This window comes from Saccopteryx bilineata, chromosome 6 (assembly GCF_036850765.1).
Source record: "Saccopteryx bilineata isolate mSacBil1 chromosome 6, mSacBil1_pri_phased_curated, whole genome shotgun sequence".
Lineage (NCBI taxonomy): Eukaryota > Metazoa > Chordata > Mammalia > Chiroptera > Emballonuridae > Saccopteryx > Saccopteryx bilineata.
In genome coordinates this window covers 1,564,417-1,580,639 of record NC_089495.1, presented here as the reverse complement: position 1 = coordinate 1,580,639, position 16,223 = coordinate 1,564,417, and the positions used below count along the sequence as shown (strand labels likewise).

At 53.3% G+C, this 16,223-nt stretch overlaps 1 protein-coding gene across 1 annotated transcript in view; it reads left to right on the top strand.

The window, feature by feature from the left end:
• Positions 1 to 16,223, top strand: part of CSMD1 (CUB and Sushi multiple domains 1) — a 1,658,614-nt gene that overhangs the window by 1,527,259 nt on the left and 115,132 nt on the right. Inside the window, exons 46-49 of the mRNA XM_066237815.1 lie at positions 3,678 to 3,791; positions 7,643 to 7,831; positions 11,701 to 11,847; positions 14,496 to 14,684. Coding sequence (XP_066093912.1) covers positions 3,678 to 3,791; positions 7,643 to 7,831; positions 11,701 to 11,847; positions 14,496 to 14,684 — 639 coding nt within the window. The remainder of the gene's footprint in view (positions 1 to 3,677; positions 3,792 to 7,642; positions 7,832 to 11,700; positions 11,848 to 14,495; positions 14,685 to 16,223) is intronic.

The window sequence follows — 16,223 nt, the reverse complement described above, 5'->3', positions numbered from 1 at the left end:
AGGGGCTGAAATGGGTGAGGTCTCCTTCGTGACGAGGCCGTGAGGCTCAGGGGCTGAAATGGGTGAGGTCTCCTTCGTGACGAGGCCGTGAGGCTCAGGGGCTGAAATAGGTGAGGTCTCCTTCGTGACGAGGCCGTGAGGCTCAGGGGCTGAAATAGGTGAGGTCTCCTTCGTGACGAGGCCGTGAGGCTCAGGGGCTGAAATGGGTGAGGTCTCCTTCGTGACGAGGCCGTGAGGCTCAGGGGCTGAAATAGGTGAGGTCTCCTTCGTGACGAGGCCGTGAGGCTCAGGGGCTGAAATAGGTGAGGTCTCCTTCGTGACGAGGCCGTGAGGTTCAGGGGCTGAAATAGGTGAGGTCTCCTTCGTGACGAGGCCGTGAGGCTCAGGGGCTGAAATAGGTGAGGTCTCCTTCGTGACGAGGCCGTGAGGCTCAGGGGCTGAAATAGGTGAGGTCTCCTTCGTGACGAGGCCGTGAGGCTCAGGGGCTGAAATGGGTGAGGTCTCCTTCGTGACGAGGCCGTGAGGCTCAGGGGCTGAAATGGGTGAGGTCTCCTTCGTGACGAGGCCGTGAGGCTCAGGGGCTGAAATAGGTGAGGTCTCCTTCGTGACGAGGCCGTGAGGCTCAGGGGCTGAAATGGGTGAGGTCTCCTTCGTGACGAGGCCGTGAGGCTCAGGGTCTGAAATGGGTGAGGTCTCCTTCGTGACGAGGCCGTGAGGCTCAGGGGCTGAAATAGGTGAGGTCTCCTTCGTGACGAGGCCGTGAGGTTCAGGGGCTGAAATGGGTGAGGTCTCCTTCGTGACGAGGCCGTGAGGCTCAGGGGCTGAAATGGGTGAGGTCTCCTTCGTGACGAGGCCGTGAGGTTCAGGGGCTGAAATGGGTGAGGTCTCCTTCGTGACGAGGCCGTGAGGTTCAGGGGCTGAAATAGGTGAGGTCTCCTTCGTGACGAGGCCGTGAGGTTCAGGGCCTGAAATAGGTGAGGTCTCCTTCGTGACGAGGCCGTGAGGCTCAGGGGCTGAAATAGGTGAGGTCTCCTTCGTGACGAGGCCGTGAGGCTCAGGGGCTGAAATAGGTGAGGTCTCCTTCGTGACGAGGCCGTGAGGTTCAGGGCCTGAAATAGGTGAGGTCTCCTTCGTGACGAGGCCGTGAGGCTCAGGGGCTGAAATAGGTGAGGTCTCCTTCGTGACGAGGCCGTGAGGCTCAGGGGCTGAAATAGGTGAGGTCTCCTTCGTGACGAGGCCGTGAGGCTCAGGGGCTGAAATGGGTGAGGTCTCCTTCGTGACGAGGCCGTGAGGCTCAGGGGCTGAAATAGGTGAGGTCTCCTTCGTGACGAGGCCGTGAGGTTCAGGGGCTGAAATGGGTGAGGTCTCCTTCGTGACGAGGCCGTGAGGTTCAGGGGCTGAAATGGGTGAGGTCTCCTTCGTGACGAGGCCGTGAGGTTCAGGGCCTGAAATAGGTGAGGTCTCCTTCGTGACGAGGCCGTGAGGCTCAGGGGCTGAAATAGGTGAGGTCTCCTTCGTGACGAGGCCGTGAGGCTCAGGGGCTGAAATAGGTGAGGTCTCCTTCGTGACGAGGCCGTGAGGCTCAGGGGCTGAAATGGGTGAGGTCTCCTTCGTGACGAGGCCGTGAGGCTCAGGGGCTGAAATAGGTGAGGTCTCCTTCGTGACGAGGCCGTGAGGTTCAGGGGCTGAAATAGGTGAGGTCTCCTTCGTGACGAGGCCGTGAGGTTCAGGGGCTGAAATGGGTGAGGTCTCCTTCGTGACGAGGCCGTGAGGTTCAGGGGCTGAAATAGGTGAGGTCTCCTTCGTGACGAGGCCGTGAGGCTCAGGGGCTGAAATAGGTGAGGTCTCCTTCGTGACGAGGCCGTGAGGCTCAGGGGCTGAAATAGGTGAGGTCTCCTTCGTGACGAGGCCGTGAGGTTCAGGGGCTGAAATAGGTGAGGTCTCCTTCGTGACGAGGCCGTGAGGCTCAGGGGCTGAAATAGGTGAGGTCTCCTTCGTGACGAGGCCGTGAGGTTCAGGGGCTGGGTCACACCCCGCCCGGCTGTGACTGCGACTCAGAGGACCCAGGGAGCATTTGTCAGGACTGGGCCGGCAGCCGCTGGGGAGTTATACACGGATGCACACGGCAGATACACGCGTTCCCCTACACGGATGCACACGGCAGATACACGCGTTCCCCTACACGGATGCACACGGCAGATACACGCGTTCCCCTACACGGATGCACACGGCAGATACACGCGTTCCCCTACACGGATGCACACGGCAGATACACGCGTTCCCCTACACGGATGCACACGGCAGATACACGCGTTCCCCTACACGGATGCACACGGCAGATACACGCGTTCCCCTACACGGATGCACACGGCAGATACACGCGTTCCCCTACACGGATGCACACGGCAGATACACGCGTTCCCCTACACGGATGCACACGGCAGATACACGCGTTCCCCTACACGGATGCACACGGCAGATACACGCGTTCCCCTACACGGATGCACACGGCAGATACACGCGTTCCCCTACACGGATGCACACGGCAGATACACGCGTTCCCCTACACGGATGCACACGGCAGATACACGCGTTCCCCTACACGGATGCACACGGCAGATACACGCGTTCCCCTACACGGATGCACACGGCAGATACATGCGTTCCCCTACACGGAGGGCACACGGCAGATACACGCGTTCCCCTACACGGATGCACATGGCAGATACATGCGTTCCCCTACACGGATGTACACGGCAGATACACGCGTTACCCTTCCTTCGTTTCCAGAACTTTGGGGGTTTTGTCACTTTGAGCACATTTTGCCCTTGAGCGTGGACACGTTTGTATTTTCCTCTCAGTACGGTTTTCTGAGACAGACAAGCAGATGCGTGTTCAGTTGGGGACATGTGGTCATCAGCTATTTTCCGAGGCAGACAAGCAGATGCGTGTTCAGTTGGGGACGCGTGGTCTTCAGCTAGAAGAACGCCATTGTTTGTGGCCGAGGTAACAATCAGTGACGCTGGCCTGTCGTTGTCACTGGGATGTCATTGGCGCATCTACTTCACAATAAGATTTAGAAATTCCAGTTTCTCGTTTTCTGTTCCTGGCCTATTTTGTGAGCCAGTCATCGGGCCCCATGGGGAAACGGCCATTGTCTGTGTTGGCCGAGTGATAGCTGTGACCCAGGGCTTCTCGGTCTCAGTGACAAGCGCCCCACCCTGTGGTGACACCTTAGTGTCAGACCACTGGTCAAACCGCGGGGCGTCATTCTCCTCCGCTCATAAATGGCTGAGTTGAGGGGACCATGGTGCCAGTTAGACCGAGGTCACGGTGTGGCCTTTCTGGAAGCAGGAAAGACATTCTGTGTCACAACCTAAACCCTCAGGCTTGCCGCTCGCTTTTATTTCCCTGTGACCCACGGATGTTGGAGGAACGGACACACTAGCCGGGAGGAGACACCGCCTGTAGCTGCTGTGCTCACGGTGGTTCTGGTCAAGGTGGCGTGGCCGCGGGTTTAGGAAGGAGGGCCTGAGATGGTGGAGTGTGGTCACACAGCCTGACTGATGAAGATGGACGCTGACTTCATTGGTCAGGCCACCACCTGCCCTTCATATGCTCCACACGCTGGGCGTCCCAGAAGCACGGTCTCCAAGTGTTCGTGTGGACTCTTCCAGGTGACGTCGTGCGGTACCTCTGCCACCCTGGCTACACGCTGACCGGGGCCGACACACTCACCTGCAAGCTCGGCGCCCAGCTGCAGTTCGAAGGCTCCCTCCCCACCTGCGAAGGTACGTGTGCGTGTACGTGTGTGTGCATGTGCGTGTGTGTGTGTGTGTGTGTGTGTGTGTGAGGTTCCCGTCTCCGTGTGCCCCGGGGACACGGTGTGAGCACACGGGCTGGAGCATCTTCTTCCTGTGGGTCCGGTGTTCCTCCTCCCCTGGGCTGGGACCCACTGCCATTAACGTCCCCTGCTCACAGAAACAGCTGGTGACCCCCCTTCTGCATCTCTAGAAACAAAACCACACTGAGCGGGACGCTGGCTTTTCCCCAACAGGGGATCAGGGAAACCTTCCAACAGAAGGCAGAGTCGACATAATTTAAAAACATGAAACCTGAACACCCACCGCCAGGGTGCCATCATCCCTGTGTACACTGCGTCCTTTGTCACGTGACTCCCGTGATCTGTCCTCCTGTCCATCTGTCCGATATTTCTGATGCATGTCGAGACAGACAGCATCGCTGTTTCACTCTACACACTTAAGCGTGCACAGAATTAGCTAGTGCTCGCTGGTTTTTCTCTAAAATGTAGAAGTGCTGATATGTCCCCAAAATGCACACAGTTTGTTTGTTATATGTCTTTAAAATTCATAGACCATGTGCGGTAAACAGAGGCGGTCCACAGTAGCGGAAAAAGGGTTGAGGCTGAAGCGATGGAGTCAGTGGGTCTGAGTAGAATTAGATCATTTGTAAAATATTGATAGCGTTGAAAAGATACCACTCTCGAGGATTATTAGAAGCAAAAGTACTTGGGAGAAAAAAAAATAGACATAAGCTAAAATGGCCCCAAACAAGCCAGAAGTATCATTGGCCTGTCTATCCAAAAGTTGTCTGAGTTAAAATATGTAGTTTTGAACTTTCTGACCTGAGAGTCACTGGACAGACACATTCGGTCATTTTAGAGACCAGAACTCTCCCCTTTCAAGGGGTTGGAATGTCGGCACTGGTCAGGGTGCCCGCAGCACCTGCAGGGGTGCGCCTTCGGTGGGGGAACCCAGGGTCCCGGTCTGCGCTTGGTCAGTCACGAAAGCCCAGTGCTTCTCTGCGTCTGCAGATGGGTGGGGCTCCCGAGGCCCTGCAGGGAACCGTGAGCGAGCTCTCCTGTGCAGTGTTTCAGAATGCTCATTGTCCCACAAGCAGCAGGTCCTCTGCGTGGCAACAGGACTGATTTTGCAGGCGCCCACACCCTTGAGCTGACGCTCAGCGTGTCCCCTAACCTCGCACCTTCTCCCCGCGCCTCGAGACAGAAGGGCGGGCACCCGAGAGATTCTCAGCATCTGGAGAAAACCTGGGAGGAGTTACTGAGAAGTCACCGCAGTGACTGAGACTATTTTGAAGGGAAGCTGACTTTCAAACGGCGCCCCCACGGGGGAGCCAGTGGGCGTGGGGACCCCACGGGAGGCAGGAGCCCCTCCCCGCTGCTCTCCGAGGATTTCCACACCCACAGGACCATGCAGGGGCGGGGCTCACAGAGACACGGCCCCTCAGGCCATGCTGAGGCGTTGGGGATCACTTGGGGTGCTCAGTCAGGAGACGGAAGTCCTTGTTTCCTTGGAAACACCCGAGTGTAAGGATCGCCACACACAGGCAACGAGGACCTGTGGGCAGGTTTATCTCCCCTGAAGGTGCAGGGTCAGATATAAAACGTTCTTTGCCATTTTATAGAAAAGTTAACTGAGGCAAAGCTTCACATTTGTTAAGGCACATTTTGATCCCAAGAAGCATAACCTTAAGTTTCTCAGAACAGACGACTTGAAGCAAAGACCATCTTAGAGAATTGGGGAAGGTGTAACTGTATTCAGCTTTATTCAAGTTAGTATTCAGAATATTTTATGCAAGATATTATTCAATACTACTTCCAAAAAAAAAAAAAACCCCACAGAGAAAATGCCTTTATTATGCTGTTCCCTCTCCCAAGGTTAACCGAGTTTGTGTTTAAATGAAATTAATTCACAAGTATCTAGGAACGGGGTAAATCAGCCCATCCTGAGCACGTTCTCTGAGTGGCTTTACTGTCACACACACTAGCGGGTGGCATTCTGCAAACAGGACGGGCCCTGGGTCTCGGGCCAGAGGAGCCACGTCCCCTGGCCCCGGGCAGTGACCACAGGGGACAGACAGGAGCACAGGAGCCAGTCTGTTTCTGGGTCTCAGGGCAGAGGTGCCACGTCCCCTGGCCCCGGGCAGTGACCACAGGGGACAGACAGGAGCACAGGAGCCAGTCTGTTTCTGGGTCTCAGGGCAGAGGTGCCACGTCCCCTGGCCCCGGGCAGTGACCACAGGGGACAGACAGGAGCACAGGAGCCAGTCTGTTTCTGGGTCTCAGGGCAGAGGTGCCACGTCCCCTGGCCCCGGGCAGTGACCACAGGGGACAGACAGGAGCACAGGAGCCAGTCTGTTTCTGGGTCTCGGGGCAGAGGTGCCACATCCCCTGGCCCCGGGCAGTGACCACAGGGGACAGACAGGAGCCAGTCTGTTTCTGGGTCTCGGGCGAGAGGTGCCACATCCCCTGGCCCCGGGCAGTGACCACAAGGGACAGACAGGAGCCAGTCTGTTTCTGGGTCTCGGGCGAGAGGTGCCACATCCCCTGGCCCCGGGCAGTGACCACAGGGGACAGACAGGAGCACAGGAGCCAGTCTGTTTCTGGGTCTCGGGCCAGAGGAGCCACGTCCCCTGGCCCCGGGCAGTGACCACAGGGGACAGACAGGAGCCAGTCTGTTTCGAGGAACGGAGAGTCAGCCTCCCTGCCATTCCCTAAATGCCTCCCTATGTGAGAAAGGAGGTGGGGACTCCGCTGTCTCTCCTCAAACACTGAAGCCTCAATTACAGTCTCCCTCCCAGCTCCCTCCGTTGTCTGGGTGACTTCTCCGGACTCGGGTGGGCCCCATCCCCCAGCACAGCTCCCTCCTGTTGTCTGGGTGACTTCTCCGGACTCGGGTGGGCCCAATCCCCTAGCACTTTCTTGATGAGAAATTGTGTCAGCTGTGAGACTTCCTCCCCAATGTCACAGCTTTCAGCAGTTCTGCTGTGGAAGTGACCGCCACTTTCAGGGGGTTGACCGTTCTTTGGGAACAACGGCAGTAAATCCACCCTTGAAACTTAGCGCCCTATGCAGATCAGTGTCATCTTATCTTGTTGGGCACTTATCTTAATTTTGGGGGAAAAGACAAACAGACTGAGTCTCTGGAAGGCTTCCTGACACCACCACACACGCCTTCTGACCCGTGTGGCACCAGCCGGCGTCCTGTGGTTGAACCCAGTTCTGACGCGACCTGGAGGTGCAGAGAGAGCCGCAGCCGCCCGGTTCAGGGCCCAGCCCCCCAGACTGTCCCCACTGGATGCCAGCCTCACGTCCAGTCGTCCCCTGTGCTCCTGGACGGCGGTGTAAACCAGAGGCCCCTGCGACCCCTCCTTGGGTTCAATAATTGGTAGAACCGCTCCCAGGACTCGGGAATAGGCACCTGGACTCAGGTCGACCAGTTTCTAGTGAGGACACAGTGAAGGACACAGTGAAGGACACGGGAACAGCCCAGTGGACAGGGGCGCGGGGAGGGCTGGAGGCTCCAAGCACAGCACCTCTGTCCCTGAGGACAGGTCCCCCCACCCCGAGTGTGGAGGCCTTCATCAGCCCAGAAGCTCAAGTCTTGTTTCTCAAGTTTTCGTGGAGCTGACCCTCCAGCCCCGTCCACCCCCCTGACCTCCAGAGGTCAGAGGAGGACTGAAGGCTGCAGCCCTTTAACCGCGTGGCCAGTCCTGTCCTGGGGCTCCGGCGGCCCCAGCCTCCGTCACCACATACACATAGACCCCCTCCCTCGGAAGCCAGGTTCCCGTTGCTAAGGGAAACTCCTGTTCTCGTTATCAGCTCAGTGCCCGGCCAACGAGGTCCGCACGGCGTCCTCAGGGGTCATCCTCAGCCCCGGCTACCCTGGCAACTACTACAACTCCCAGACCTGCGCCTGGAGCATCCAGGTGGAGCCCAACCACAACGTCACCATCTTTGTGGACAACTTTCAGAGCGAAAAGCAGTTCGACGCCCTGGAGATATTCGATGGTAAGCCTGTCTCCCCTTCACTCACGTACCGCTGACCTCTGCGTCCCGTGGTTAAAAAAGAAAAAGAAAAAAAAAACCCTTATCATGGTTCTGTCACACAGGAACTGGAATATATTTCTTTGAGTTAAATTACATCTCCCCACACAGGAAATGAATTCCTCCTGCACTTGTGCTGCCTCAGGAATCCAGCCCTCTGCAAATTATTAACATTCTGTTAATGCTGCAACTTTTAAACAATTTGAATCCCTGTGGAAATACATTCTGAAAATGTGCTGACTCTTACTTTATAACCCAGCCGATTTCAACCGGGCGCCACGAGGATTTTTAAAACATGCAGCACGAGGATTTTTAAAACATGCAGCACGAGGATTTTTAAAACATGCAGCACGAGGATTTTTAAAACATGCAGCCCCTGACGGTTGGCTCGGGGGCGGGAAGCTCTTTCCCCTTAGATTGTCAAACTGAAAAAAATAAAATGAAAATGACAACAGCCCACACAATAATAGCCACCCTTTGGTGTGGTGGAATCAAAATGACACCTATTTTTTTGTGTGTCAGATCAGCAAAAAAATGTATGCTTTTGGTGCACCACAGAATTTTAGTAATTAGTTTATGTGTGCCATGAGATGACAAGGTTAGAAGTCGCTGCTTTAAGCATTTGTTACTCCTTTAATGTGGGGATTTAGAGCAGGTGATCTCAGAGTCACAGAGCTCTTTCCAAGAATTACAGTGACGCAGGAGGGACTGTAGGGAATTTGAGATTTAGGGAGTCAAGGCACTTGATTCATGCTACATGGTTATTTTCCTGGGAATATATAAAAAGAACGGCTCACCTGATATTTATATACTTGATGATAAATGCTACCGGAGTCTTGAATGAACACAAATTTTAAGAAAAAAATTAGTCTTACACATTTTTATACAATTCAGTCAACTTTTTAGTGTATTGCTGTGCTTGAAAATCAAGTGTGGTTGAATTGTCCATTTGAAATGAGACGGATGTGAGTCTTTGTCTTCACCATACTGACAGAGCAGCCTACCGTTACAGCTGTGCGCAGTAACATTGTTTCACAGGCGTCCACAGGGCTGTCGTTACTGTGGGATAAATAGCAATCAGTTAAGTGGAAACACACGCTCCATGTAATTGACTTTATGGGCTAGTAAGCCTAAAAGTCAAATTGTTCAGATTGTCCCCATGGACCCTATTATGTATTTCCAGGATGGATTGCTGAATTGGAAATTAAATTTACATGTATAGATGCAGAAACAGGGGACAAAAGAAGAGGTTTTTTTTTTTTTTAAGTGTGGAGTAGTCCCCTCCAATTCACCTTTTTAAATTACCCACAGGCAAATGTGGTCCAAAAATACTGAACGGAAAATTCTGGAAGGAATCAATTTATGAGTTTTAAATTGGGCTGTGTCCAAGCAGCGTGATGATGTCTTAGGTGGCCCCGCCCAGACCTCCCGGGACATGGACGGCCCCTTGGTCTGTGTCCCCACGCGGGACAGTCTCCTGTCTGTTAGCCACTCAGTCGCTGTCCCGGGGGTCAGCTCTCTGTCCTGGAATTCCAGCGTTTGTGTGGCAGTCACCCTTGTCTCACATGACGATGTCCCAAACCACAGGGTGGTGATGCTGGGAGCTCAGATGTGCCCGTGAGGAGAGGGGCCAGAAAGGACTCACTTCTAGTGCAAAGGAGCGGATGGTGGGGGAAAACGTGCTGTGCACAGGTCTCAGTGCTGGCCAGTGTCCAGTGCCCACTGGGGGCCTGGGGGTGGGGGTGGTGGTGCAGTAAGACACATACGAGTGAAGACTTTCCCCTCAGTCCTTAGGACGGAGAGAAGTAAGTAATTCCTCTTGCAAAATTAAGTACTCATGTGATAAAGGGTTGCTCATTTCAGTGAGGCGTCAGGTAAAGTCTGCTGAGGCCATTTGGGTGTTAGAAAAATCGAAAGGGCCACAGCCAGCCTCAGTTGTATGTGTGTGTGTTCGTGCGTGTGTGTGCAAGCGTGTGCACACGTGTGCATGTCTGTTCCCATAATGCTGTATATAATGAAGTATGCTTAATAATGATTGTGAACGTATGAATGTTCCTCTGTTCCACCTTTGTTGAAATAGAATTCACTGGCAGACCCCTACACTGTCCAATATCAGGAGGAAGATCGTTATCAATAATGTACGCCCTAGAAGCGTACAATATGTCCCCCCAAAATAAGGACAGCTCACACCCCTCATAAACCATCAGCGAGGCAGGTAACAGAGATCGTGCCAAAGCAGTCACTGTCAACATTATGAGAGATCTATGACGAGGTCTGTTCTAGTCTCAAAGATTTTCCTATAAAACAAAAGGTCAGAGTTTTACGTGCGTGTTTTTTTTAAGCTCTGGTATTTTTGTTTCAGTAAATGTCATGTTCATTGCATCTCTCTTTCTCTCTCTCTCTCTCTCTCTCTCTCTCTCTCTCTCTCTTTTAAGATAGTGGCTCCTTTATAGCTCATGAATTGACCAAAAAGCATGTTGAATATATTGATTTTAAACTTTATTCACCCAGGAGTACATTATTCTCTGCAGTTCTTATGGTAGCTATTTCTCAATTAAAAAAATAAATTTTAATCATCTCCTCTCTCCCCCAGTTCCCCTCCCTCCCTCCCCCACTCTACGACCCTACCTGTAATCTGTTTGTATTCTAATCCCCTGTCTATGCATAAACACACACTCACGTATAACATCTATTGTACACTTTGGGATTTTTACACAATGGCTGTCACATTATACTTACCTGCAAATAGGTATCCTCGGTTGTCACATGCTACTTTAAGAATCACGTAGGCTGAGGCATGAATATCTCGTTCATTGATTTAATTGTTGTATAGACTCCTTTTCATAGCACTTAGCATTCTTTTTTATTTATTTATTTATTTATTTATTTATTTATTTATTTATTTATTTATTTTTCTGAAGCTGGAAACAGGGAGAGACAGTCAGACTCCCGCATGCGCCCGACCGGGATCCACCCGGCACGCCCACCAGGGGGCGACGCTCTGCCCACCAGGGGGTGATGCTCTGCCCATCCTTGGTATCGCCATGTTGCGACCAGAGCCACTCTAGCCCCTGGGGCAGAGGCCACAGAGCCATCCCCAGCGCCCGGGCCACCTTTGCTCCAATGGAGCCTTGGCTGCGGGAGGGGAAGAGAGAGACAGAGAGGAAGGCGCGGCGGAGGGGTGGAGAAGCAAATGGGCGGTTCTCCTGTGTGCCCTGGCCGGAAATCGAACCCGGGTCCTCCGCACGCTAGGCTGGTGCTCTACCGCTGAGCCATCCGGCCAGGGCAGCATTCTTTTTTAAAACTTCAAACTACTAGTTAAGATCTTCATTTTGCCATAAAAAGCAAGGCGAGCACCCACATTGAGGTATAGAATAACAGCTCTGCACACCTGTGCTATAGTTTGTGTAACTAGAGTTAGACATTCGATTTCAATGGATGCTACAAATGGCTCTCAAAAGTGGTTGTACTTGACATGTGGGTCCACCAGTATCTCATGGAAGTTTCCACATCCCAATATCCATGCAAGGGTGACACTCATGGCAATAAAGCTTTCGTGTTTTTTCATTTACTACTGTTTCGTAGATAAGGCCCATTTGATTTAAGTACCATGTTGTTACTAGCACCCACTCCTGGGATTGTCCTGCCTGGTTACCAATTTCTTTTGATCAGGGCATAGAGTTGTTGCTATAGTCACCAGGAATTCTTTTTTCTCCACCGTGGAAATGAATAGCCATAGGTCATATGTTCAGATCCTCCCTGAACAAAAGAGCTGAAGGGAGTCTGTGTCGTGCGGGGCTGCCTGACTGTCTCTGTGTTCGTGTTCCGTGCAGGTCCGTCTGGCCAGAGCCCTCTGCTCGTGGTCCTGAGTGGGAACCACACTGAGCCATCGAATTTCACGAGCGGGAGTCACCTCCTGTACCTCCGCTGGTCCACTGACCATGCGACCAGTAAGAAAGGGTTCAAGATCCGTTACGCAGGTGAGTGGGTGAGAGTCCGTGTTAATATAAAAATGTTTTTTTTTTCTATTTGGTGAGAGAAAGGCAGGCAGAGACAGACTCTCACATGCACCCTGACCGGGATCCACCTGGGAAGCCCAATAAGGGGCAATGCTCTGCCCATATGGGGCATTGCTCTGTTGCTCAGCAACTGAGCTCTTCTTAGCACCTGAGGCAGAGGCCAAGGAGCCATCCTCAGCACTCGGGACCAGTTCGCTCCAATCAAGCCATGACTGCAGGTGGGGGAGAGAGAGAGAGAGAGAGAGACAGAGAGAACCAAGAGGGAGAGGGGTGGAGAAGCAGATGGGCGCTTCTCCTGTGTGCCCTGGCCGGGAATCAAACCCAGGACATTCACATGCTGGGCTGACGCTCTACCACTTAACCAACCAGCCAAGGCCTGAAAGTGCTATTAATGAAAGTGATCCACATGAAATTCAAAAATTTGTAATATATATTTACCTAATTTTCAAAATGAATAGTAACCTTTGACTAGAAATAATCTGATGACAAATCTTCTGCGTTACATCTCTAAATAAATTTGGAGAAAAAATAAACTGTTTGTTGATCAATAATTTAAAAACGTAGACCTGACCTGTGGAGGTGCAGTGGATAAAGCGTCGACCTGGAATGCTGAGGTTGCCGGTTCAAAACCCTGGGCTTGCCTGGTCAAGGCACATATGGGAGTTGATGCTTCCTGCTCCTCCCCCTGTTCTCTCTCTATCTCTCCCTCTCTCTCCCTCTCTTTCTCTCTCCCCTCCCTCTCTAATAAAAATGAATAAATAAAATCTAAAAAAGTAAATAATTTAAAAACTATTGCTCACATCATAAACCATTGAATTGCATATCATGGAAAGCAAAGACATTTCTCCAAAGATAAAATCATATATATTGATACATTAATTTTAAAATGTGTTTAAATGCGAAGGAATAAAACAGGAAGATAGACTCGTCAGGCTGTTAATTCTGTGGTAACAACCCACGTTCATAGCTGTCTTTCTGCTGAGACTCGGTCAGTGTGTCTCTTCATCCTCGTGTGGCGTGCCGACACGACTTATGTGACACGCGATGTGTCAGACCCTGCAGGCACTGTCCCGCCCTCCTGTTCACACTGCCCCACGAAAGCAGCCGGCAACTTAAACTTCTGATGCGTTCTAATTACAAAGGAAAAAATCTACACTGCTGTCCACATCCCGGAACTCAGCCCCGTCCAGCGGTGGGGATCGCGCTGTGTCTCCCCGAGGAAGGTGCCCGTGGCACCGGTCGGACGGAACAGCGTGTCGTACCCGAGAGTCGCCTCGTCCTGGGCGGCATCTCTGATCATCAGCGATGAGCCACCTTCCGAGGGAGAGACGGGGAAATGCCGCGGTCCTTTGAGGATGAGATTTCAGGTCTCTCCGGCGGGCACAGGTCACGAAGAGGGTGGCAAACATCACATCGAGGTTTGGGGACGGCTCTTGGTGTGAGGACCACAGGCGTGCACCTCCCTCCCCTCTCCGCACAGCCGGGTGACACACCCTCAGCCGCCGTCCCCCACCCACTGCCCGCCCTCAAGCAGACGTGGAGAAAGCGGCTCACCGAAGGGCTGTGCGGCCAGATGTGCTTTCATCAGAACGAGCCGGGAAGGACATCAGGGGAGCGACTGGATTTGCATTTGTCCAAGTGCTTGTTTCTAAAAACCACTGACCTTTGGGATCGTGGACAGCCCTTCCCCGTGGGCAGAGACGGCGTGCAGGAAACACCAGTGGACACAGCGCCCCTCGTTTCCCCTGTGGCTGGTCACTCAGTGAGACGGTACTGGTGATGCGACCGCCCCTTGACCTGCCTTTCAGAAGACCTCTTCCTTCCTCACGCGGCCAGAGTCTGCGTCCGCCGTCCTGGGAGAGGAGCAGAGGCAGAACTTCAGAAGAGGCTGCAGACCGCTGCGTGTGGTCAGGGGGTGCGGCTGTGTATCTACAAATAGATAGATGTCTCTTTCAGCAGATGTTCACTGAGGTTCAGTTCAGTGACCGGCGACCGCGGCCAGGCACGCATCCTCACCACGAATGTCAGAGCGGTAATGAAAGGAAGACGTTCCTGAGACACAGCGACGTCCCCAAGGGCGTGCCAGCCACACCCGGCCACAGGCTGCCCTGCGGAGCTCGGCGTGAACTGTGGCTTCAGTGGACGCAAGACCACGTTCCTGGTCAGCGTAACCGACAAAGAAACACACAGGCTGCCTGGGCAGTGGCGGTTCTGCGCGGGTGAACACGGGGCGGGAAGAGCCTTTTCCGCGGGAAAACGGGCATCTCAGTCAGCGGGAGGGGCGGGAACGCAGGCTGGACCCCGGGTGAGTGGGGAAAGGGCAGGCGTCTCGAGACCCTGGTGACAAAAATAAATAAAAAGAAACATGTTGGACAGGAAAGCAAATAGACAGTTACTGGACTCCGGGGAGTGATCCACCTACAGATTCTCCTTCTTAACAGACTGAACTGTGACAGGGACCCCAGGGGACACCAGGCCCTGTGCCCTGTCACCTGCCCCTTCGGTGTATACGTTGCTTGTGTTCTCGTCTGGTTTCATTTACGAGCGCGGTGACTCCGGGCAGGGAAGCGCCCGTCACTGACAGTCGGTCTTTGTCTGTCTCCCCGCAGCCCCGTACTGCAGCCTGACCCAGCCCCTGCGGAACGGCGGCATCGTGAACAGGACCGCGGGGACGCTGGGGAGCCGGGTGCACTACTTCTGCAAGCCCGGGTACCGCCTGGTCGGGCGCAGCAATGCCACCTGCCGACGGGACCCCGTGGGCATGTTCCAGTGGGACTCGCCACCCCCCCTGTGCCAGGGTAAGAGGGTGCCTGCCTCCTCCTCAGACTCGAGTGCGGGTTCTGCTCCTTGTTTCTATCACACTCCGAACATGGCTGGAGCAGGGTCTGCGGAGAAAAAGGAGAAATGGGACGTGGGCTTATTATCAAAGTGCAGATTCAACGTTCCACCGACCGGGCAGACAGTTCTGACGTTTATACGAGGCTGGATGTAGCTGGGCAGCCGGATTCAGAGACGGCAGCGGTCACTGGTGCTGGGTAGACAGAGTGGTCACCGGTGCTGGGTAGGAAGAGTGATCACTGGTGCTGGGTAGGCAGAGTGGTCACTGGTGCTGGGTAGACAGAGTGGTCACTGGTGCTGGGTAGACAGAGTGGTCACCGGTGCTGGGTAGGCAGAGAGGTCACCGGTGCTGGGTAGACAGAGTGGTCACCGGTGCTGGGTAGGAAGAGTGATCACTGGTGCTGGGTAGGAAGAGTGGTCACTGGTGCTGGGTAGACAGAGTGGTCACTGGTGCTGGGTAGGCAGAGTGGTCACCGGTGCTGGGTAGGCAGAGTGGTCACCGGTGCTGGGTAGACAGAGTGGTCACCGGTGCTGGGTAGGCAGAGTGGTCACCGGTGCTGGGTAGGCAGAGTGGTCACCGGTGCTGGGTAGGCAGAGTGGTCACCGGTGCTGGGTAGGCAGAGTGGTCACCGGTGCTGGGTAGGCAGAGTGGTCACCGGTGCTGGGTAGGCAGAGTGGTCACTGGTGCTGGGTAGGCAGAGTGGTCACTGGTGCTGGGTAGGCAGAGTGGCCACCCAGTGCTGGGTAGGCAGAGTGGTCACTGGTGCTGGGTAGGCAGAGTGGCCACCCAGTGCTGGGTAGACAGAGTGGTCACTGGTGCTGGGTAGGCAGAGTGGTCACTGGTGCTGGGTAGGCAGAGTGGTCACTGGTGCTGGGTAGACAGAGTGGTCACTGGTGCTGGTAGAGTTAGTCCGTACTTTTCCTTGTATTTCATTTCGAAGTTAAAAAAAAAATGTGTTCTCTAGTTTAGATTCAAAATCATTTTTTTTGGACAGTTGTCTTAGTTTAAAAAAATCAATTACCAAGACTCATTTTCCTTATTTTAGATTAAAAAACTCATTCTTCGAGCCACAGGCCGTATTATTTCATTTCCTCTTAGTCCTTTAAATCTAGGACTTGTTAAAGTTGATTTCAATATTTTATGCCTTTTTCTTTTCTTTTTTTCCCCCCTTTGGTATTTTATCTGTCATAGACATAAAAATCAGATTTTCAGAGACGGCGTTTTAATTTTTAATTGAAGTCTTTGAACTCATGCAATTTTGATAGTTTTGTCTTATTGAGATTTATACTCGTGATGAAATAGATGGGCCTCTGAAAGCTAATTATGATTTATAAATGGAGGCCCGTCTTGGCTGGCTGTCTTCTCTGCTTTCCTGAGATACTGGGTTTTCTGGGAAGGAGGCCGTGGGGATATTCGTCACACTTAGAGGCTGCGTCCGGAGCAGTCTTCCCCCCAGCCCGCAGAGCTGACGCCCTCCCCCCCAAAGTCTCTTCCCTGT